This window comes from Mesocricetus auratus, unplaced genomic scaffold (genome assembly GCF_017639785.1).
Source record: "Mesocricetus auratus isolate SY011 unplaced genomic scaffold, BCM_Maur_2.0 Super-Scaffold_4256, whole genome shotgun sequence".
NCBI lineage: Eukaryota > Metazoa > Chordata > Mammalia > Rodentia > Cricetidae > Mesocricetus > Mesocricetus auratus.
In genome coordinates, this window is record NW_024429182.1 from 38,632,258 (window position 1) to 38,657,904 (window position 25,647).

The window sequence follows — 25,647 nt, forward strand, 5'->3', positions numbered from 1 at the left end:
AATAGGATTGTTATTACTCGAGACCAGGAAGGAAGGTCTCTAGGTAGAAAACAGAAGGTTGTACTTGATCAGGCCAGCCATTCACATTTGTGGGAATATCTAACTAATCTTCTTTCATGTACAATTAGTATGTTACTACAATTTTTAAAATTATAGAAAATTTTAGAAATGTTCCATAAAGGTGTTTGATTGTTACTCTTTTGGTGAGGATAAGGAGTTCAGAAGAAGGCAAACAAGCACAGCCAAGTGGTACATTTGTTGTTTTACTGTTAATTTGACATATCTGAACCAAAGCATTCACAATACTTGATATACTTTAAAGAATCATATACTATAGTCTTAGACATAACCACAGAACAAGCAGAACAATTAAAACTACATAAGGCCTTAAAAACATCCACAGTGTGTATTATTTCAATTCTCATTCATTACAAATTAGACTACATACCATTAGTTTAATTTTTATTTTACTTTCATTTATTCAGGCAAGATTCATTCAAGGAAAGGCAACTTAGTTTTTGTGTGTGAGCTTTATTTATTTATTTTTACTATACTGGTTAATATAAAATGTATGACATGTTTTCTTCTCCCCTGTATTCAGGAGTGAACCCATGACATTTTCAGATAGTAATCCAAAAGAATAGGCCCTACTCTTAAAAACAGCCAAGGTGGAAAGGGACCAAACTGTGAGTCTGTCTGTAGTCTTGAAGAACAACTAATGGAGTTTCAAGTATTCATATAAGGAAGACTACTACAATTCTAATAATTAGTCAAAATTTAAAATATTGCATACAAAATCATTCCTGAAGCCCTAAGTATCTTTTAAATAACTGAATGAAAATCTTAAGTAGTTGTCTCACAGTACCAAACATAAATCAAAACTAGTTAAAAATCAGCGTCATCAGGGCTTCTCATTTACACGATGAACGGCTGGTAAGTTTTAACAGATGGCATAAAAATTAAGACTTCATTTTTTTTTTTAGGATAATGTACTATTATCAGAGAATACAGAAAAGTCAATGTATTTTTACAATAAAATAAGCATTTAAGCCTCTATCCCTGTACAACAGAGCATAGGTCACTCTAGTTAATGTGGGTGCTTTCATAGTTTTGGTTTTTACAGTTTATTCTGAGTACTTGAATTGCTTTAGATATACAGCTTTTTGAAAGAATATTATATTTGTATACCAGGATATTTAGGACATTGAGATGTTTAAAAATATTTATAAATTTGCTTTTGATATGCAAAAGCATTTGGCAATACTTTTACAGCATTTGATTTTATAGAATTAAAATTTCATACAGTACTCATTTTTGATGTTTAAAAAAAATTCACAGAAAAAATATAAATTACACAGCCTGACTGCATGATACTGCTATTTCCAGTTTCTAGTTCTGGTAATTAAAACCTTCATTAAGTCTGTTAACAAATCATTACCTGTACAATTATGAAGGCAACATACATGATTTGTAAACAAAACCTTCAGGTTTTATGTTATTTACCAAGGAGTGCAGTTCAGCAAGAAAAGAAAACCCAGTATGCAAATTTACAGAGTAGTTTACAAATTTACCAGTTCCTGTGACACAAACTGTTTTAACCTCTCAAGGTATTGTCCATAAAGCTCCACGTCATTGTGTCCTGCTCCTTCAACCCACAGAGGCTCCACAGGTCTTTGGCAACGCTCAAATAACGCGAGGCCATGCGAAAAGTCAATGACTTCATCTTCAGTCCCATGAATTATTAATACTGGAGAGGTTATCTTAGAGATTTTGTCAATACTGGAGAGAAAAAGAGAAAAAAATCAATGAACTACATAAAAAGGAAATTAAGTTTCTTGTGTTGGAACAGAAAATTTAAACATTAGAAGTGTACAAATCAGCTTTAGGGATAGAAGCCACTTAGGTCTGAGTAGGATCCAAAAGCCATCCGCCCTTTCCATGTACTCTTATGGGTGGAGGAAGTCACCTTTGCACAGTTGTGCTGCTTCAGTCACTCGCTGCCACCCTTACTCAAAACACCTTTCTACAATGTTGAGTTCCGCCCAGGCTCAAATCAAGGATGACACTTGACTACACTAATTTAATTCCCTGCCGTGCTCATTTTAGTCTATAAGTCACTAAAATTCAAGCAGAATGTTTTGGTTTTGTTCTGGTTTAAGATTACAAACTAACAAAAAAAAAACGCTTAAATCTGAAAAGCAGATGAATATATGAAATAACTGATTAAAAAGATATGTGAAAACACAATGTAAACAGAGGGCAAGTGAAGAAGCAAGTTACCATGGGATACCCCAGAAGGGCAAGGCATTTCCATGGAGATGAAGGAGGGGGACTGAAACATGAAGGAATCCTTCAAAGTTGGCTTAACACAATAAGGTCCCTCTTTCCCAGACTTGTTGGAAAAGCTGAGTAACTTTCTTCCTTCAATTTTGGAAGGTCTGTAGATGCAGGACTCCAGCTTAGAGGAGAGGTACCACATCACACATCACACAACACACAAAAGGCTGGCTCTGTGGAACCTATTTGGCTTCTGAGAATGCTGGCTGGCAGAGTTCCACAGTTTTCTTTGCACAGTGTACCAGAGTGGCTCTTTGGTTTTCCTCTCTTACATAAGAATAGCCAGCCAAATGATCAGATACTAAAGAGAACATTTCAAATATATGATGGAGACCAAAGCAAACAATTTTCGAAAGGCAACTTGGGAGGGAATTACCCAGAGGCAATCTTACAAACATGCTTTCTGTACATCCTTCCCTCCCCAGAGAAAACACTTTGATTATAAAGATGGAATCTTTTTTAAAAAGTTTTCTCCTGTTTATTTTTTAAAAAATTTTAAAGTATTTTAAACATTATTTATTTTATTAGTGCAGTGTGAGAGTGTCAGATCCCCTGGAACTAGAGTCACAGACAATTGTGAGCCGCCTTGTGATTGCTGGGAATTGAATTCCGGTCCTCAGGAAGAGCAGCAAGTGCTCTTAACCTCTGCGCTGAATCTCCAGCTCCATGATGGAATCTTGTTATTCAGAGAAACTGTACTCTCAAGGTCTTATGTCCTAATAAACAATTCAGACATGTTCACCATAGAGGAATTTAAGTTTAAAATCGTGTATTTTCTTTTTCAACTAGTTTACTTCTGGGAAATGTCTCGGTACGTCAATCATGAAAAAGGCAGAATAAGTGGGTTATGCATCACCCCAACCAACTCACATTTCCATCAACCAGCTAAATGGACTGTTCAGAGGCCAGGGAGCCCCAGGGATCTACCAGTTTCTGTTTCTGACCTCTCACCAGCTCTGATACATGTGAGTACCACTACTGTTTTTTTTTTTTTAAGTTAAAAATGGGTTCTAGGGATTCAACTGCGGTTACCATGGTTGTAACATTGCTCTAGCCCAACAATGAGTAAATACTTTTTGAAATAACTTTTGCTCTTCTGCTAAAGAACCAAGTGATAACTTGGCTTCTGGCCTCCCATTCACAAAAATATCCTTTATATTCCTGCCAAGAGAAGAAAGACCAAAAAGTGCCAACTTTTCCCTACTCGTCTTCTCCCTTTCCTTGAGAAAAATAGGCCATTAACTTTTTTCCAAATGTGAACAAAGCAGGTGGCAACCACTCTTCGCCTTGGAAGGAAGCAGCCCTCCTTTCGAACCTATCCACTATTACATATGGTAGGCAGCAATACTTCCTCCAGCCACTTAAGAGTCAACTTTCTTTGCAAGCTAAAAAGAATCATTCTTTTTTTCCCATGCTGTGCATCTCACTAAATTTTATATTGTTTTAGTACCTCAAGGCAAAAGCCTTAGTCAAGCTGTTCTTTGTAGAATTCTACATCCAACCTGCTGCTCAGACCTGTTAATTTACATTCACAAATTCGTTCTTGTTTCCAGTGCTTACTCATGCCACTGCTTAGGATCTAAGTTTCCACTTCATGATCAAACATTTCAGCTTTTTTTTTTTTTTTGATCAGTCATGTACTAACTCTGTTCAAGCTAGTTCCCCACAATTCCTATGTGATCAATTACATGAAATAGAAACTCAATGATATCTTATTATACGGTTCTGGAATGAAATCATTTTGAATGTTGAACTTACTTTGGGAATGCATCAAAACAGTAGGTCTTCTTGGTATCAGGGAAAGCAACTCGCATTCCTGAGGTCAAAGGAGAATGAAGAATAACAGCAGCACTCTCATACCGAGCAGCAAGATCCACAGATGGTACTGTCCCTATGCTCTGGCCATATATAATCACATTTTCAGGGCGAATGCCGTATCTAAGAAATTCAGAAGTTCAAAAGATATAGTTGGAGTGGACGGTAATATTCCATTATTCTAAAGATTTGCTACAGAATGTCTCACAATGAGACAATGCCAATTTATATTTTAAAATTTAAATTTCTTAGCTATCATTTTTAATGTTACAATAAGCTCTATACTCTGAACTGTTTCATGCTCAATTCTAATCTTTTAGAAAAGTAATTTCTAAGGTCGGTGGTGGTGCACACCTTTAATCCTGGAGGCAGAGGCAGGTGGATCTCTGTGAGTTCGAGACCAAGCCTGATCTACCGAGCGAGTTCCAGGACAGGATCCAAAACAATACAGAGAAACCCTGTCTCGAAAAAAAAAAACAAAAACAAACAAACAAACAAACAAAAAAACCCTTCAATTTTATGAGAAAAATTTAAGTCACTCATTGTATTTTAGTAATTTTAAGTTTGGAATATATTGTACCACATATATTTCAATGAACTAACCATTAATATTTAGTGTTATTTAGTGTAAGATATTATTTTCAACCCAATAGAGCAGATGTTCTTCATTTCTCTGTACATCAAGAGTAGGTTATATGATTTTCTGAACTGGTTATACTGCATAAAGTTATGGTATGGAAAGAATAATACAGAACTTATACTTTTAGTCAAGATCCAATTACAGTATTTCTTGAAATCTCTCTATGGTTATTCACAGAGATGGGCCAAAACTTAGCAATATAATTAAATGACCCAGTGTTCCAAATGGTATTGTTTAAGTTAATTAGGAATAGATTTCATGCTAAAAACCTTAAGAGTGTCACTTTATCCTTGTTGACAGCATTACAGATGTAAAGTATGTGAACTCATTGACTCCATAAAAATTGATTGGCTACCTGGGATGCTCCAGGAAGTGCTACTTGTTTACAGTGTGATTGTTCCAGCTGTAAACTACTTCAGATGTAGGGGAGGTGCCACAGGAGCTAAAGGTGGAGGGGCTAAAGGTTACAGACACTATCGGTACGCTGTTCCACTAAGAAGGCAGAGTGCTCATTTCTGACAGCTAAGAGGGTTATGGACGGCAGTGTATAATCTTTGAGAGGTTAGGGGAATTTTTGAGAATCTGACCATTTACCAGGAGTGAGGCAAACTCTTCATATGTCCTCATCCAGGTACTCAAAACCATTTTTACTATCCAGGCAATGGCACACCCCCCACCACTTCTTCAATCTGTCCTCCACAAGTATACAGGGTATCACCAGAGGTGGGTTTCACCTATACCTAACTGATTAGACATGCTACTTAACCCAGAAAATCTCCCAGTAGCCAAGAAGCTTAGAGGATGAGCATCTGCAACATCAGCACATCTCTTGAGACCATACATACTATTGCTGTCAGCTGCCTAAAAGCACTGCACATAGCAATTCTAGCTTTGGGGCTAATGTAAGCAATATCAAAACTCAAGAGGAGCAAGACTCATGAGGTCCTAGTTACCCAATAACAATTTGAGAATAATGAGTTAAAAAGAACTTTAGAGACCATTCAATCTACTTAAGCTGCACAATGACCATCACTGTAAGTTGACAGTAAACCTATACTTAGAATACAGATACCCTGACTTCCAATTCATTAGTCTTTCCACGAAAGCACACAGATAAAGACTGATGATTGTGGGAGAGGACTGCATAGACAACCACACCCATTTTGGTCCCTGATGATTTATTGGGTCAGAACCTAGTTATTAGAGATTCTAAATTTTCTTAAAAAGATCACTGAAGTTCATTATTTTATTTCCTTTCTCCTGATTACTTAAATTATACTGTATAAGAACAGAATAAAAAGACACATGCATTGGACTACTTAAGGATATACTAAAGACATGTTAAACTTGCTGAATGTTAGAAGAAAATCAAGGCATGCATATTCTATTTTGATAATCAATTTCTAGAACTGGAAAGGATATTGGATGCCATTTACCACAACTTCTTCATTAAATAGATGAGGAAACAGGCTTAGGAATCTGTGAACTTCCCAAGACTACATACACTACTAGCAATTCCACTATCTTTATGGTTTGTGGTGGTCTGAATAGGTATGGCCCCCAAAGACTCATGTGTTTGAATGCTTGGCCCATAGGGTATGGCACTATTAGGAGTTGAAAAACAAAATGAAAACAAGCAACACAAACAACATACATTCACACAGGCACTGACATCACATATAAGTCTGAGCTATTTTTAAAGATTGCTTGGCTATTATGCAAAATTCCAATCTGTTAGTTTAATATACATATACAGTAAGCATATATACACATATATAGCAATATATATAGTTAGTTTAATATATGCATTCTGGCAAATATCCTCGTATTGTAGCTCAATGCATGTATGTTAAAAATGCTTTCCATTCTGCTGTTCTACAGTATAACTTAACCGCCATTAGTGTAAAAAATGATCCCCATAATGATTACCTTGTCCGAAGAGCCAGCCAGGCAGCTTCAACATCTGCATACAGGTTCTTCTCTGTTGGCTTTCCAGAACTAGCACCGTATCCAGAGTAATCATATGAGAATATATTACAATTAATCCGCGACCCCAGACCTATGTAAAAGCTGCTCATCTGACCAAGATCAACAGCATTTCCATGTGAGAAGAGTAAGGTATATTTAGCATTGGGTGAACAACGCACAAACATACAAGCAATTCTGTTGCCTTTGCTGGTTCTTGTCATGAAACACTCAATAGCATCTTTTTCTCTGGAAGAGTATTGCCAGTCCGCTCTTTCTGACAGGTGTAAAGTCCAGCGGCTTCCACTTTCATCACACATCAGTGTGTAAGTTGGATCAGGTGGCAAAAATGCTAATTTTGAAGCAATTTTCCCCGGGCAAGGTGGACAGCAGAAGAGGCAACATAGCTCGCTAAATGAAAGATTATTCATTTTCTGAAAAAGAAGAAGAGATAACAAAAGTTTTAATAATTCAATGTAAACTCTGCGCTCTTATACAAGGACTAAAACAAAGACATGAAAAAATATCATTGGTACTCAATGTCTATTAACTGTAATCAAGAACCCCCCCCCAGATTTGCTGACATTATTCTGGAAATACTCCAAATCCTGGAGTGAGACAAACATCCCTGGAAATAGACTTAAATACTGTATATTTGTAAAAGCAGTGATTATCCCACTTAACAAAAACATTTAAGTTTATCTACAAATAAGATAGAAGGTGTGTTCAGGTTAGTTGGTAATTTCTTTGTAATTTCATGAAAACTCTCAACCTCATAGAAAGGGTAAATAATGCTTATATCTTGATACTCAAAACAACCTTGTATAATAGTTTGAGTTAAGAAATTTGTACAAGTGAGTCAGGGTAAGACACTAGTCCCTGCTACATTTGAGCTCTTAAAGCAGTTTAACCAAATGTCATAATCCCTACATATTACAAACCTATTATTTCAGTTTATAATTTGTGGCTCATATAAAATTCAAGGGACTTGCCGGGAGGTGGCTGCACATGCTTTTAATCCCAGTACTTGGGAGGCAGAGGTAGGTGGATCTCTGTGAGTTCAAGGCCAGCCTGGCTCTACAAAGCTACACAGAGAAACTGTCTCAAAAAATTAAAACAAAACAAAACAAAAACAAGGGAATTAAAATCATAATGACAAATAAGCACAGAGAGAAAAGAAGAAAACATTAATGTAGATACTACTAAAATAGAGAACAGAACAATGGAGAGTCAAAGCTGATTCTTAAACACCTTTCTCCACAGATGCTAACCCATTTAAGCATTTTCAGAATCACTTTGACATAGAGACTATGATCCAACCCACCTTGCAATTGAGGCATAGAATAGACATACAACCTGCCTATGGTCACACAGGGCAAATACTGCAAGTGATAAGCAACAGAATGACTCTGGAGTCTCTGTTATATACAATCAACCAACACTGATGAGGAGGAAGGAAGCAAGTAAATAAATGTTATAGTTTGGGGATCATGTGTTAAAGACTGGTTGCCCAGAGTGGTGTGACTGTAAAATTTTTTTTTTGGTTGAGATCTCAAAGGGAATTATGGGACCCCTTTTTCTTTTGCAATGAGGTGAGTAGGTCTACTGTCATATGCTCTTAACATGATACATTACCTTGCTATGCTTACAGAAATAAGGCGAACTGATCATGAGCAGGTTCCTTCAAAACTGACAGCGAAAATAAAACCCCAAGACAGGCTTTCTCTGATGTCCTGGAATTCTCTTTGTAGACCAGGATGACCTTGAACTCACAGAGATCCACCTGTCTCTGCCTCCCAAACACTTTAATAGGTGTACACCACCACCAATAAAATAAAACATTTTTAAAGTTCATTACTTCAGATTCTTAGTTTGATGAAAAGGTGACTAATATAACAGAATAGTATGTGAAATAGGAGGCTTGTTTTGAAAAAGACAATAACTTGAATAATCTTGAGAAATACATCAGTTTTCTGGTAATTCGATGGTGAGTATTGTTTGTCAACTTGACACAATTTAGAATCAGCATTAAAATGAACCTACAGGCTTATCTGTGAGGGAATTTCCCAGATTAGTCTAGGTTAACAGAAGTCGAAAAATCCACCCTAAATGTCAACAGCACCATTTTATGGGATGGGGTCTGAGATTGAGTAAGAATACCAAAGAAGCTGGGAGTTCAGGACACACTGTAGAAGCGAAAGCAGAAAAGAATTTAAGGGCTGGAGTACAGAGAGGAATGCTGGGAAATCCTGTCTCCTGGACAAGATGAGGCTGTTACCATCATGAACTCACAGCAGCTGCAGTTACTTGTACAAGACCAAGCCAGCAAAGATTCCAGCATACATGCTGTGGTGGTTTGAAAGAAAATGACTCCAAAAGGGAGTGGTACTATTATATTAGGAGGTGTGTCTTTGTAGGAGTAGGTGTGGTTTTGTTGGAGGAAGTATGCCACCATGGAAGTGGACTTTGAGGTCTCATATATGATCAAGATACTGCCCAATGTCCAGAAATGTAGGGATGACTCAAGAATAGAAATTTCATTGTTACATCAATATCAATATATTGAGAGAAGGCTTTGGACAAAATTAAAAATCTGTTCATGCTAAAAATCCTGAAGAAAGTCAGAAAAGAAACATCTCAAAATCATAACAGCTATGTATGACAAACCTACAACCAATATTATATTACACAAGGAAAAACAAAGCATTTCCACAAAAATCAGGAACAAGTGTCTTCATTTATTTATACAGTACTGGATGTATGAACTAGAGCAATAAGAGAAGCAAATAAAAAGGATACAAATAGGAAAGGAAAAAGTCAAAGTGTCTATATTTGTAGATGACGTGCTATATACATGAGCCTCTACAGACTCCACTAGCAAACTTTTAGAGCAGATAAAAGACTTTCAGTAAAGTGGCAAGTACAAAATACATAAAACCCAAGTCTTCCCATAAACTAATGACAAAAAAGCTGAAAAGGAACTCAGGGAAACAATCCCACTGTTAAATACCAAGCAAACAAACAAACAAGAAAGAACACATACCCAGTAAACAAACCAACCCCCACCAAATTCTTGAACTTGACCAGAGATATGAAAGACCTCTATAATGAAAACTTAAAAATACTTAAAATACAGCAATCCCAAACAAGAAATTAAGAGTTATCACCATACTTGATTTCAAGTTGCACTACAAAGCCACAGCACAGTTCTGGCATAAGACAGACATGTAAATCAATGGAATAGAATAGAGGACTCAGATATAAAGTCAGTCAACTACAGCCACCTGATTTTTAACAAATATGTCAAAAATAAACAATAAAGAAAAAACATATTATCATCTTTATAGCAAATGGTGCCAGAAAAACTGGGTATCCATATCTAGAAGAATAAAACTAAATCTTTTTCTCTCTGAACAAAATCAAAATGGAATAAGAGCCTCAACATAAGACTTCAAACTCTGAACCTGCTAGAGGAAAAAGTAGAAAGTGTACTTCAAGATACAGGCAATGGTAAGGATTTTTTTGATTAGAACGCTGGCATCACAGGAAAAAAGCCAATACCAACAAACAGGATCTCATGAAATAAAAAACTTTTATAGAGCCAAGGAAACTGAACAAAGTGAAGAAATATCCTACAGAAAGGGAAAAACATCCTTGGCCGTTCTATTTCCAACACAGGATTGGTATCTTGAACGTGGAAAGAATCCAAGAAATCACGAAAACTAACAAAAAATGGAGGGAATAAAGAAACGAATAGTTTTTGAAAAAAGAAAAGAATGAAGAAGCAATGGCTACATACATTAAAAAAAGTTCAACATCATTAGCTATCAGGGAAATGAAAATGAAAATTATTTTGCAATTACTTTTCACCCTAGTCAGAATGAATATAATCAAGAAAACCAGTGACAGAGGATGCTTGGTTAGGAGGCAGGGAAAGGGAAATGTTTATACACAAAATATAAACTGGTCCAGTCCCTATGGAAATCCTTGCGGAGGTTTTTCACAAAGTTAAATACAACTACAGTAAATTCAATTTATTCCTCTCCTGGGCATCTATCCAAAGGACTCAAATCCTCTTTGCACATCCATGTCCAATGCCACTATTTATAATAACTAGGAAATGGAACTAGCCTACAAGTCCATCAGTAAATAACTTGGTAAAGAAAATGTGGTACAAATACACAATGGAATTCTAATCATATCTAAAGAAAAATGAAATTATATAAAATTTTCAGAAATTTGGATAGAACTGGAGGACATCATATTAAGGGAAGCAATCGAGGCCTAGTGAGACAAATGTCATACATTCTCTCATGTGGCTCCTAGCTTTGAAGTTTTTATTTGTGTGTTTAATTTGGAACAGTCAAGAAGCTAGAAAGGGTCAATTGTGGGGAAGATGAAGCCTTAGCAGGTGAGAGGACAGAATGCATGTGCTATGCAATGGGGGGGCCGGGTTTGATATTAGGGGTTAAAAGTTTAAGCAGGGGTGGTGGTGAGGGGACAGGAGGATGGGGTGGAGGAAAGGTTAACCAAAACTAAAGATGCATGAAATCGTATCCTGGAAGCCCACTACTCCCTTGTAAGCTAATTAAAAAATACAATTAAAATGAGTTTGGACACAGAAACTCTGCACAGCTGGACAATGCTCCCCCTCAGGAAACATGGTTATTAAATGAAAATCTCAGTGCCAGGCATGGGATGCCTTCATGAGTTACTGGTCACTGATGCCCCAAAACACCTGAAAATAACACTGCTCTTTGTTCTTCCCCATAACTAAGTTGTAATACTTGATTGTTGGAGACACAACATACTTTGTTGTAGGACATAGAAATCAAGTACAGTTCTGGCTATTACTCATAAATTAGTGCTGCTCTGGTTTTTGGCCAGAAATTCCTTTCTGCAGTTAATGCACAGATTCATAATGGTCAAAGAGCTAATAAGTGACTGTTGAGTATTAGGTGAACAAAAAATAAGGAACTAAGAACTGCTTATGCCATTAACATAAACTTGTACATACACATGTCTGTCCTTAAGATACAGCTAGAAAAGAAAGAAAATGAGCAAGCCCCGAGGGGCAAGGCAGTAAAGAGCACTTTTCTATAAGTTCCTGCCTCCAGGCTCCAGTCCTGCCCTCCCTGGATGATGGACTACAAGCTGTAAGATGAAATAAACCTTGTCCTTCCTAAGTTTCTTTCTTTCTTTCTTTCTTTTTTTTTTTTTTTTTTTTTTTTACGAGACAGGGTTTCTCTGTATTGTTTTGGAGGCTATCGGTCCAGCCCGGCCTCGAACTCACAGAGATCTGCCTGCCTCTGCCTCCCGAGTGCTGGGATTAAAGGTGTGCATCACCACCGCCCGGCCCTTCCTAAGTTTCTTATGGTTGTGATGTTTTATACAGCAATAGAAACCTTAACTAAGGACAATCTATTTAACATTGGGGTGATCTTGTCTTTTCAACACTGTTCAATTTCCTCCTCCCTGGCAGACTGTCCTGTCTTCTATAATGCACTTCAGTCTCCATTCTTATTTTCTGTTAACACATCTTCGGGTATCTTAAGATAGATCTGACTTTAAGGCCTCTAGTCTACAGAGTTCCAGAACAGACAGTTGCATAGTGAGACCTCATCTCAAATAAAATATAACCTAACAATGCTATGCCTGCTTAACATTAGTTTTGATGCTTAATATTCTTTTATTATTATTATTATTTTAATTTTAAATAGCTTGTTTTACATGCCAATTCCAGTTCCCTCTCCCTCCCCTCCTCCTGCACAAACCCACCATTCCCCCAGCCTCCCACCCTATTGCCATTTCCTTCCACATAGGGGATATCCAGAGTCTGTCATTTCACTCAGGGCAGGGTCCAGGCACTCCCCTATGAGTCCAGGCTGAGAGAGCATCCCTCTTTGTGTTATGGACACACGATGTCTGTTTGTATGTCAGGGATAAACACTGATCCACTGCCCAGGGCCTCATAGGTTGCCCAGGCCTCCTCACTGACTCTCACACTCAGGAGGTCTGGATCAGTCCCATGCTGGCCTCCCAGCTGTCGGTCTGGGGTCCAAGAGCTCTCCCCTGTTCGATCAGCTGTCCCTGCTGGTTTTGCCAGCTCATTCTTTGCCAATTTGCTCACCACTCCTCTCTCTCTGTCATTGGGTTCCTTGGGTTCAGTTCAGTGTTTAACTGTGGGTGTTTGCCTCTGCTTCCATCAGTCACTGGATAAAGGCTCCAGGATGGTTATAGACATCAAGTTCATTATCAGAAATGGGCATTCGAGGTGGTCTCTCCACTATTGCTTAGCTTGCCAGTTGGTGTCATCCCTTTAGATCACTAGAGGTCACACTGGTTCCTGATCTGTCTTCTAACCTATGATTCCCTCTTCCCCCTATTCTACGCCCCCTACTCAACCTTCCTGTTCCCCCATGACCTACTCTCTCTTTCCTCTTCTCCCCCCCCCTTCTTCCCAGCTCCCACTCCCCTCCACCCCTTGCCATGTTCCCAATCTGTTCAGAAGATCTTGCCTCATTCCTCTTCTCTTGGGTACCATGCATATCTCTTAGGTTCTTTCCTGTTTCCCAGACTCTCTGTCAGTGGAAGTGCAGACTGGCACTATCCTGATCCTTATCTAAAATCCATATATGAGTGAGTACATACCATGTTTGTCTTTTTGTGACTGGGTTACCTCACTCAGGATGGTTTCTTCCAGTGCCATCCATTTACCTGCGCTTTTCAAGATTCCCTTGTTTTTTCCCACTGAGTAGTACTCCACTGTGTAAATGTACCACATTTTCTCTATCTAGTTAGTCTTCAGTTGAGGGGCATCTAGGTTGCTTCCAGGTTCTGACTATTACAAATAATGCTGTTATGAACATAGTGGAGCAGATGCCCTTGTTGTATGAATTTGCCTCTTTTGGATATATGCTTAAGAGTGAAATTGCTGGGTCTTGTGGTAGACTGATTCCCATTTTCCTGAGGAATCTCCATACTGATTTCCAAAGTGGCTGTACGAGTTGGCACTCCCACCAGCAGTGAAGGATCAAAGATCTCAACATAAATCCAACCACAATGAAACTCTTAGAAGAGAAAGTGGGAGATATTCTTCAACGAGTTGGTACAGGTGACTACTTCCTGAACATAACACCAGTGGCACAGACACTGAGATCAACAATTAACAAATGGGCCCTCCTGAAACCAAAAAGCTTCTGTAAGGCAAAGGACACAGTCAACAAGACAAAAAGGCAGTCCACAGAATGGGAAAAGATATTCACTAACCCCAAATCTGACAGAGGGCTAATCTCCAAAATTTACAAAGAACTCAAGAAGCAAGTCTCCAAAACACCAAAGTGATGGGGAAGTCCTGTGTATATGTCAATAAAGCACTGTTGGCCAATAGGGAAGCAAGATAGGTGGGACTAGGAGTCCAGGAGGACTCTGGGTAGGAGAAACACAGGGAGTCATGATGTAGCCCGCCAGAGAAGTAAGACGTCCGGAACTTTTCTCCGGTAAGAGAAATACTTAGATTAACAATTATGGGATAAATACTTAAGTCAGAGCTAGCCAGTAAGAAACAAGCAAGGCAAACAACTTCATAATTAATACAGCGTCTTCTGTATTATTTGGGGACTACAATGCGGCAGAGCCCAGGCAACTGGCAGGGGAAAAACCAAAGTGGCTGGCAAGGAAAAGTCTTCTCTCTACACCAAAGGATCCAATTAAAAGGTGGGGTACAGAACTAAGAGAATTCTCAATAGAGGAGGCTAAAATGGCCAAGAGACACTTAAGAAAGTGCTCAACATCCTTAGCCATCAGGGAAATGCAAATCAAAACAACTTTGAGATACCATCTTACTCCTGTCAGAATGGCTAAAATGAAAAACATCGAAGACAATTTATGCTGGAGAGGATGTGATGCTTAATATTCTTACCAGGTGCATGTGGAGTAATTGCTCTACCACCAAGTTAATCTCCAGATGGACACCTTGGTTATAAAAATTTATGCCTGGGGTTAGGGAGTTGACTCAGTATAGTACTTGCCATGACCTTAATTCCCTCTTGAGCCAGAAGTCATGTAAAAATGTGGATGTGGTTGGTGTGGCATGCCCTGGTAATCTCAGTACTTGGGAGGAGAGGGGGAGGATCCCTGGGGTTTGTGCACCAGACCTGTAAGGGCCAAATCTGAAACCCTGGAGGGTTTGGAAAACGAGAGGGAGAGAGGAAGAAGGGGGGGGGGGGGGGGGAGAAAACTTCAGAGGAATGCATGAGAAGTTGACCCCTGGCATCCAGATGAACGTGTACCCACTTGTTCAAGGCACCTCCTGTCATACCCACAAAAATGAGCTTGATGATTTGAATGTGCAGATTAAGACACCAGAATAAAAGTATTTTTGAATCCACCTACTCCGGTACTGGACAAACAGAACGGATACTGTTACCAAGCGGTGAACAGTGGAGTGAATAAAGTGACAGCAATTTATCATGTGGTACTGGGATCAAACCTGGGTCCTCTGAAAACAGCAACAAGTACTCTTAACTGTGAAGCCATTTCTCCATCCTTCCACCATATTTTTTGAGCCAGGGTTTCTCACTGCACCCCATGTAGGCCAATGAGATCCAAGGATCTAGCTCCATCTTTCACAGTGCTGGACGCATTGTAAAGGTGCTAGCATTTGAATACAGGTTTTCATGCTTGCAGAACAAGCACTTTACTGATGGATTATCTCACCAACCTACAAGAACATTAATTTATACTTCACAATTTAATGAGTTATAACTTGAGGTAGTGGAGATGAGGTAGGTGATGAGGCGCATAGAACACAGAGGTGTCACTGGTAGGGTAACAGAGCCTGTCATTTCCCACAGCTGCTTTCCAAATGACTGAGTTGATACTCAGGGACTGGACCCGCCACGTGGGTGGGAATTAAATCCAGGTTCCTATGTGTGAACATGGAGTGCAAGCACGATGGGTTTCGTGGAAAATTAAAATTAAAGGTGAAAGACCCACACATTTCATATTCTCTCTCTCTTTCCCTACCCCCCCCCGTCCCCCGAATTCTGGGCTATAACAATGATGGTTTGAGTGTGTGAAAGGAAGGGTGGCATTGGCAACACGATGACAAAACAACAAACAAATCCCGGACTTAGTGTTTACACTTCATGGCTCTATTGCTCTTCTCTCCTGAAGAGTCTGAGGTATGGCTTTTTTTAAAGAGGAAGGCAGTCTTCAAATGTGTAGAGATCCTAGGAAGTCTTTGGACACATGCTCAATACTTAAATTTGTTTCGCAAAAATTTACCTGAAATAGAGCAAGGGTCAGGGTTGCAGTTCAGAGGCAGAGTAAGTACTTGCTTAGCACATACAGGGTCCAAGAACCAGAAGAAAAAACACTGACATCAATTTGTAAAGGTACATGCATGCACACCCTGGGAATATCTATTAATTTAGATTAATCTTGGTGGTTTAATGAAAACAAGCAGACTCCTGGAATGCTAATGAATGGCACTGAACCTAGAAAGCAATTGGGGAGTAGTAACGAAAATCTTAAGTACTTGTATTCTAGAACAAGTTCTTTTACTTTACCTTAGTTTTCAAATCTGTATTAGCTGATACTTACTTATCTACTCACTACATTTTCTTACTTCACCAGAGGTTCTGATCTCAAGCACTGCCAAAGAATCTCCTGGTTTTAAGCGCTTATAAAAAGTGACACAGCCTTTTCTTTCCCTTTGTAGTCCAGGTTGGTTGCCACCTGGCAAATGTGGGGTTTGCAAGCATGTACAATATCTAATGGACAATAATCTTTTCAAGGATAATTTAAAAGGATATCCTTTATAAATTAAGATAGTTTGCGTGCTGGAAAGATGGCTCAGAGGTTGAGCACCAGATATTTTCCCAAGGGAGCTGGGTTAAATTTCCAGGAGATCTGACACCCTCTTCTGGCTTCCACCAACACCAAGCACACATGTGGTACACAAACATACATGTAGACGAAACACACATACACATAAAATGAAATAAATAAATATTAACAAAGAAAGAAATTAAGAGAGTTTCTTTTTCTTTCTTAGTTTCCAAAGAGTTTTAACTAGGTAAATTACAGAAAAAAATTCTATTCTGGAAATAGTTGTTTTGATAATAATATGTATAATATTTACACATCGATAGACTTGTTTTGTTAATATTTGCCTAAAGATTTTTGTACTTATACCATGGTTCAGAATGACATGAAGTGTGCCTTACCTCTCTCATTACATTTTTGTATTAAGATTGTATTAAACTAATACAACTTAGTTGGGGAGTTCCAATACTAAAGAAAAATCAGTTTCTTGTGACCAATAATTTGATTATTTTCCTATTCCCCTAAGCCTAGGGGCCATGTCTTGCTGTTTTCCCTCTATTTGAAGGTTTTTAACTCTTGCAGTAACCATGTGATGACATAGTGGGGAGGCTAAGGCAAGAGGATTCCAAGTTTGAGACTAGGTTGAACTGTGCGTAAGTTCATCAAAAAATCCCTCTGTCACCATTGTGATGGCAGAGAATGAAGTCAGAGAAATGGCCAATCACAAAACGAAGCTGCTCAAGAGACAGAAAGTACTGAATATTAATTGTACAGTGTTGGATATGCACTGAATTTTTGAAATTTAACATTCACTTTCAACTTCCAGAGAACAAATGTAGATCCGTAGGCCTTGAATAATGTATAGAATGAAAATCTTCTGACCTTGCAAATTTGGCCTGAGCACTAAGTGAGGTCTAACACATATCTGAAATTTATACTAAAATGCTGCAGTAAGGACTGTTAACTGAAGTTCTATCAGCCAAATGACTTGTTTTATGGAAGCTTGGAAGACTGTCTGCACATGTTTAGATCCCAGAGCATGGGGACTGAGTGACAGTGGCAAGAGAAACCAACTTTGAAGCTGATGCCCTTGTGCCTGTCCCCATCTCCCAGCCTTATCTCAGGACTCTCCATTTTACTTTCTATTGGAACTCTCAGCTGCTGTCTTCTTCCAAGACACTACCTTCAGTTTGGGACTTGGAATTGTAAATAAACCTCAGATCCATGCTCAAAGCATACAGACTATCTACTCTGCCCTGACTTTATACCTGAAAGGAGCAGACAGCACTAGACCCAGACCCAGACAAACTGGTTATCTGCTGTTATGTACACTGGTTAGATACAAAGTTAACAGGATAAAATCTCCCATGTGCTTTGTAGCTGAAAATGGTACTTTCTTTTTTAATGATTAATGTTACACTTTATATCAGGAAAATAACTTCTTTTAAAACATTGGGCAGGCTTACTCAGGAGCGCTGGGAAGTTTTACAGAACTAGCGTTGATGCAAGAGGCACACTCAGAGTGAGAGTGAAACATCATTGTCCAAAAGCTACCATTAACTAGAGTAAGTAGATAACCACATACATGTTACACAGGAAATGCAGCCTGGAGGTGTGGGAGGCTTGAGGAGCAGCATGTATTTATGTTACTCCCTTTACTATCTTTTGGTGAGTGCAGGGCTCTGGATACACATCAGTTCCATGATTACACACTACTGCTTATAAGTTTTAGCCTTTGTCTACCCACAACTTTAGCAATATACTTATGGGATTCACAGGCTGCCATCAGGGAGGTATTCTTAGATCTAGACTTCCTCTTAAAAGGATGACAGACCAGTACTCACATGCCTAAGGCTCATGTCCCATCCAACTGAGCTCAGTCTTTTGGGACTGAGCTATCATTCGTTGAATCTTATCCAAGAGACTTCTGCCTTTCGTAAAAACAAGTGTGGGAGAACCTTCACTCCAAAGGTTCTTGTTTGCCAATGGCCATGCCATACCCAGGAGATAAGTGTTTTACAATGGTCCCTAGCCGTGGAAGAGGTTATAAGATGTTCCACTTAAGGCTGAGCATTGAGCAGTCACGTATTTTCATCATTTCAACCAGTATGAGTTTGTGTAGTTACTGCAGATCATTATAAAAAGAAAATCTCATGCCAGGCATAGTGGTGTATATCTTTAATCCCAGCACTTAGATCTCTGTGAGACTGAGGCCAGTCTGTTCTACTAAATGAGTTCCAGGACAGCCAGTCCTACATAGTGAGACCCTGTTTTGAAAACAAAAACAACAACAAAAAACCAACCAACCAACCAAAAAGGGAAGCATCTCTGACAAAAGCTGGTAGCCCCACTAACTAATTTATGGGCCCAAACAAATATTTAGAAGACATTTAGATAGGTATAACCTGTTAAATTAGAAAAACAGAAGTAGTAGCTTGCCCTGTATGGCCACCTATGACCTCTCCAGTAACCGAGCTTTACAATACCACATACAAATCTGAGGTGGAGTACACCTCAAAACAAATTAGAAAGGATTTGGTTACCCCCACTGCAGACTTGTCACCATTGCACTAGTGGGCACATTTTGCCTAGCCAGAACTGGTTTTATATTTAAATATGGTATTACTTCAAGATTAAAGTGGATCTATAACATGTAGACTCACGTAACATTAAAAGTAAATGCTTTGAAAAGTGTTTTAGCCAGAGCTGACAGAGGTCAACAAAGTGTTCTGTTGGCCAAGTATGGCAACAAGGGAAGGGTGGGGTGATTTGAATGCGATGACCCCTTTGTCTTGGGAATTTAAATGTTTGGTTCTCATTGGTGGCACAATATGGGGAGGGTTAGCAGGTGTGGCCTTGTCAAAAGAAGTGTGCCACTGCAGGTAGCCTTTGAGAGCTTAAAGAGCCACTTTGAGTTTTCTCTTTCTGCTTTGTGCTTGTGGTTCAAGATAAGAGCCTTCAGCTTCCTGCTACTATGCCTTCACTCCACCATCACTGGCTCTAACCTGTCTGCTCAAGTAAATCGTCTGTTAAGCTGTGTTAGTTATGTGTTTTATCCCAGCAATGAGGGAAAAAAAAAATAACACAGAAGTTGGTACCAGGGAGTGGGTTTCTGCTGTGACAGACTTTGGAACTTTGGACAAGAAAAGTGGTTAAATGTTGCAAGAGCCTAATGGGTCACCATAGTAGGAGCTCAGCAGACAGTGGTGCTAAGAGTTACACAGACTGTGGAGGCCCAGCTCAAGAGGTTTTCTAAGGGATGAATACTAGCAATTGGACTGGAGACATTCTGGGATAGTTTGGCAAAATTCATGGTTACTTTCTGCCCATGTCCTAATAACTTTCCCAGGGCTATTATGGACTAGCATCTCAGGGAAATTTCAAGACAGCATAATACTGACCAGTTGCACGGTTATTTTGAAGAGGAAACAAGCATTGGCAATCTGAATGTTACAGACAAGGCGTGTGCTAAAAGAGAGGCTGTAACTGCTAAGGAGAGTACGCCATCAAGGAAAGATTTGACTTGCACTGGTATATCTTTTCTACTCTTTTGTAATAGCTCCCGGTTTTAACAAAAAGATTAATAGATAAAAGGAGGAACAACTCAAAATATATATAACAAATGAAAACCCTTTGGAAAGTAAATGTGAATTTCTTCTACTTAAAGTCCTCTGAATCTGAACTACACCTTCTTTCTAGACAGCTTAAAAGTAATGAACTCAATGCTTTAAAAACACCTTGAGTGGGGCCTTTATGGATCTTTGAGTTTCAGGCCAGCCTAGTCTACAGAGTGCATTCTAGGACAGCCAGGGCTACACAGAAAAACCCTGTCTGGAAAAAAACAAAACAAAACCCCCACCTTGATAGCTTCCCTCTATACTTCTAATAAACCTGAACACTCTACAGGTCCTCACAGGTTTTGTAAGAATTGGCTTAGCTCACCTCTTAACACACCTTGACACTTTCAATTCATTGCTGTAGTTTATAGGGTTCACATATACTTTCATAGCTGAACATTGATTCCTGACACACATTCACCCATGGGCTTCATTAATATCTATATATTTATAATTTGTTATTTTTAATTATGTGTCTGTGTACATGAGTACAGGTGCTCACAGAGGGCAGAGGCATCAAACACCTTGGACGTGGACTTACAGGCAGGTTTGAGGTACCTGATGTTGGTGCTCAGAACTAAACACTGGTCTTCTCCAAGAGCATTATGTGCTCTTAATGGCTGAGCCATCTGTCTAGCCTGGTGTCTATTGTCTTTACTAGAGTATGTTTATTCCATGAAGTCAGTCACCACATTACACAGACTACACATAGCATAAGTTGAGATAATGCCAAGTAGGTTGTTCTGAATCAGAGTTCTAAGCACTAATATATGCATATTTGTGGCTTACATCTTTTCTGCAAACCAGTACCCCTATGCTTTATTTTAATCTACATTGCTTTCTGTCTCTGTGTTACAGAAACCCACTTTCTAAGTGCTTAAAATCCAGAAGACAATCAAGTGAACAGACCACTGAGGAGAGAATTACTATTAGGAAAATGTGTTACATTGCTAAACAGAGACATGTATTACCTGGTTAAGTCCATTAACTATAGCATATAAATACCAATTCTATACCAATTAATCAATTACAGTCCTAACACTACTTACTATATATTTCACCAATCAAACTATGCCATGTTTTCCCTCATAAGGCTGTAAAGTCCTTAAAAAGTTTCATTTGAGGGGCTGGAGATGTTAAGAGTTGGAATGCCCTTGCAGAAGACCTAAGCTGAGTTTCCAGCACTCGGGTCTGGTGGCTCTCAACTGCTTTTAACTCTGTGTCATGGGATTCAATGTCTCTGACTTCCATGGGCACCTGCACACACTCACAGATATTAGCACATAAAAATACAATAAAACTTACCAAGAAAGTGTCATGGGGATGAGGGTCTGGAGAGATGGCTCAATGGTTTAAGAGCACATAATACACTTAACAAGAGGACCTGAGTTCTAGTCAGTAGATTCACACTGGGAGGTTCACAACTGCCTGTAACATCCGCTCCAGGAGCATCGATGTCAGGTCTTCATGGGCACCTGACACTTACATGCACATAACCCCTTCACATCTACATACAATTTATAAAAATCTTTACACAAACAATGTGCTATGGGGGGGCAACAAGATGGCTCGGTGGGTAAAGGGTTTGCTGTACAATGCCTGGAACTCATATAAAGGGGGAAGATGAGAATCATTTCCACAAAGTTGCCATCTGATTTCAAGAGGGGTGCTATGGCACCCCCCTCCCTAACATCATACACATACACACATAGAAATAGTAATAAAAAATGCCACTTGGATGGTGGGGAACAGTCAAGGGTTAAGTGTTCTAAGTATGGTGTTCAAAGCCCATTTTTAGCATTCTGGAAACAGAAACATGTAGATCTTGAGTTTCAGGTCATCTTGGGCTACACAAGAAGATTCCAAACAAATTCTCTTCCTTTTAAGAGAGGACATGCTTCCAGTTGGTGTGTCTCTGTCTCTCTGTGTGTATGTGTGTGTGTGTGTGTGTGCATATGCGCGTGTGTGGTGGGGGCGTTTTGGTCAGCTTGGCCTTTGAAGAGATAATTTAAAGCTTTGAGTTGGCAAAAATTACACATTCCTGTATGTTTAAGAGTTTTGAGATGATGTAGTAACTTTGAAATGTGTGCTAGCAGGCAAGATTGATCTCCCTGGAGTATTCATTTTTACATGACTGGGGGCACTTGTTCATGCAACACTAAGGATAGCACATCCCTCACTTGATGCAGTATTTAACTGATACCCCAAACATCACAATAGCTGTAAATTTAGCTTTGGAAGTGTCTTCCCTGGTCATTTATTCAAGGTGGCCAGCTTTAGCTATTGGAGACCTCAACTGGAATAGCCTAATGGAAAAAATGTTGGCAAGAATCGAAGTTCTCCCCTGAAGATGGAATCAGAAGGAACAGTTAAAAGTTGCTATTTTTCAGTTACTTCAGTTTGTCACTATTATTATTATTATTGGCAGTTTAACAATACAGAATTAACAGGAGAGTCTGGTGTGGTGGCACACACCTTTAATCCCAGCACTCAAGAGGTATATCTCTTGAGTCCAAGTTACCCTGGTCTTCACAGTGAGTTCCAGTACAGCAAGTGCCACCACACCCATAAATAAAAACACAGAAATACAACAGTTTTTGTGAACACAATCAAATCCTCTCTCATAACGGATTGTTTTGAAGCAGTAATATAATATGCTTCTGCATAGAGAGTTGCTGTTTCAGAATTATTTTTAGGCAGTGGTGGTTTGAAGATAATGCTAGTTTGTCATAAAGTTTTCATCTTTCTTTGGCAAAACCGAAACAGTTATAGACAAATTAGATATGCCAAATTTATTTGATATGAATATGATTTATTTACTTATTTGGTCAGAGTCTTGCTAATGTAACCCAGGCTGGCCTCAAGCTCAGGATCTTGACCTAAGTCTTTTCAGTGTTGGGGTTATGGGTACGGTCACCAATCTTTTTAGAGCCAGTCAGGTTTCGAAGTGGGGAGTATATATCAATTTCAAGCCAACACATTTTAATTTAAAGGGGTACCTTCTATTCTGAGGTTGTTTCTCCTACTTTTATAATGTTAAATGTTATTTGATGGGGGCTGGAGAGATGGCTCAGTGGTTAAGAGCAATAGCTGTTCTTCCAGAGGACTCTGGTTCAATTCCCAGCACCTACATGACAGCTCACACCTCCAGTTCCAGATGATCCAATACCTTCATAGAGGCATATATGCAGGCAAAACACCAATGGGAATAAAATAAATAAATCTTCAAAAAATGTTACTTGAGAAAACATTTTATAAAAAAAACTAAAAATTAAAAAAAACTAAACAATGCCAATAGGTGGTCTTTATTTCCTTGAATAAATAGCCTCGCCTTTTTTGCAATTAAAACTTATTTTAAGTTACACTCATTTATGTGTTCCCATATTTGTGTATTCGTGTGAATGTTCATGTGTCTCTCAGTACCCACGTAAAAGCAGGACATGTGAGTTCCCAGAATGCAACTTCAGTGATCAGGTTTGAGAGACTTTCTGTAAAGAAATTGGTCTTGCAGGGTGGTGGTGATGGCACACACCTTTAATCCCAGCACTGGGGAGGGGGAGGCAGGTGGATCTCTGAGTTTGAGGCCAGCCAGATAGAAGGAAAAAAAGAAAAAGAAAGAAACTGGTCCTAATACATCAAGTTTTACAACCTGGGGCCTAGCGTCTGGAACTAGACACATATGCATTCAAATCATACCTTAGTGATTGTGTGTGTGTGTGTGTGACCTTAGGCAATCAGCTTCTCAGTGTCTGTTTTCTCAACTGTGAACTACAACTCTGCTGTGAAGATTAAAGTCTAAACATTAGAAATTAATTAAATCATGACTGTCTTTCTCCTGAGAAAGTTTCACTCATAGTGGTTACTCAGAGATCCCTATTAATCAGTCATACAATCTATAGGTCAGTTTCTGCTGTCTTCCTCTCCTGGTGGTGTCTCTTCTGTTTATAAACAAAGGCTTTCTGCATGTACACACACCTGATTGAGAGACAGACTTCCATACCCGAGTTTTTTCAGAATCAAATCTCTACCTCTTAGGCCTAAAATGAATTGTGATCTAGTATCTCTTCTATTAACCTCTTATATCAAAGTACAATGTGACAAAAGTACAATGAGTTATCAATTTTAATGTATTATTTTTGAGCATATAACTATTGTTCTTTCCTTCCTTCTTAAAGCTAATTCAATCTCAATTTCTGCAGTCTTCAAGATCTTACTTTTCAGTCAGACTGGTCTTTTGTCTTCTATCTTTTTATGTCACTCAAACTCTCAATTCCCCTCCCCACAAAAGCTATACTTCAACCTTGTACTAGCCAAACAAGGCTAGCTTCAAACAATTCTGCTAGGGTTATAGGAATTAGCCATCATGCTTAGCTAAACCCAGGAATCTAGCTGCCATTTACACACTAAGAATAACAAAAATCTTACGTTTTTTAAAAAATCTTTCCATTAAACTCTATACTCTAAATATTTCAGTCTGTATTTGCCTTCTTGTACTTTTGTCACATTAAACCAACCAACTCCTCTTTTCCTTGTGTCTTTTATCAATCCTCTCAGCCAGGCCTTAACTATTTTCCACCAGTCATTATAACACCACTATGTAATTTCTACCACATACCTATCTAATCAATGCTCTGCATGCTCGCCAGGTGATGGCACTTTCCTGTTTACATTTTTCAATTGGCCTGTAGGCCTTCAAGAATACGCCTAAATTCTTTAGGGTGCCCTATAGGAGTCCCCTTGCATCCTGGCCTCTACTCTTATTTCTTTACTCATTTATTCTCTGGAACATGCTGACCTTGGAAAACAGACATGCTCTTGTTTGTTTCTGTGTATTTGCATAATCTATTGATAAAATCTTCCCCATCATTCCTCTCCAAATGAAAACCCCACCCCTCCCCCCACATCAAAGCTTATGTTAGGTTTACTTCTTTCTCAACGGAAAATAAAAATCTCCCCTGAAATATGCTATGCCCAGGCTTAGATACACTCTTCAGTCAGAGTTTCACTTTGATTTTTCTGTTTCCATGTTATGAAACAAAATGTTCTATGGTCCCTAAGACATAAAATGATAAAGCTATTACTCTAGCGGTTTATACTGGAATGCCCTTTATGAACAAGAAGTCCTCACTAATACTACCTTCCTGCTCTAAACACTGACACTCTGAAGTCTCTTAAAAAGCTCCAAGCAAAATGTAACCAGGTATCTGAGACAGGAAGACTCAAGGCAAGCTTGACAAACAGTCAGAAGCCCATCCCCACTTTAAAGATACACTGTATTATCCAGACACAAGCTACCAAATCTCTCTCTCTCTCTAAAGAGAAGGGGGGTTATCTGTACACTGTGTAAGATACTAATCAGAAACAAAATCTAGGTCACAATCTGGGGACAGAATTCTTTGGAGGTTATTACACAAACTGTGTCAAATTATCTCAGTTTTCAAA

At 38.9% G+C, this 25,647-nt stretch overlaps 1 protein-coding gene across 1 annotated transcript in view; it reads right to left on the reverse strand.

Annotated features, from left to right (window-relative positions):
* Positions 1-250: 250 nt before the first annotated feature.
* Abhd17b (abhydrolase domain containing 17B, depalmitoylase) overlaps positions 251-25,647 on the reverse strand; it is a 31,126-nt gene continuing 5,729 nt past the window's right edge. The window contains exons 2-4 of the mRNA XM_040746477.1: positions 6,722-7,191; positions 4,096-4,275; positions 251-1,779 (exon numbers count right to left, since the gene is read on the reverse strand). Of these exons, the coding sequence (XP_040602411.1) occupies positions 1,560-1,779; positions 4,096-4,275; positions 6,722-7,188 (867 nt within the window). The 5' untranslated portion in view covers positions 7,189-7,191 and the 3' untranslated portion in view covers positions 251-1,559. The remainder of the gene's footprint in view (positions 1,780-4,095; positions 4,276-6,721; positions 7,192-25,647) is intronic.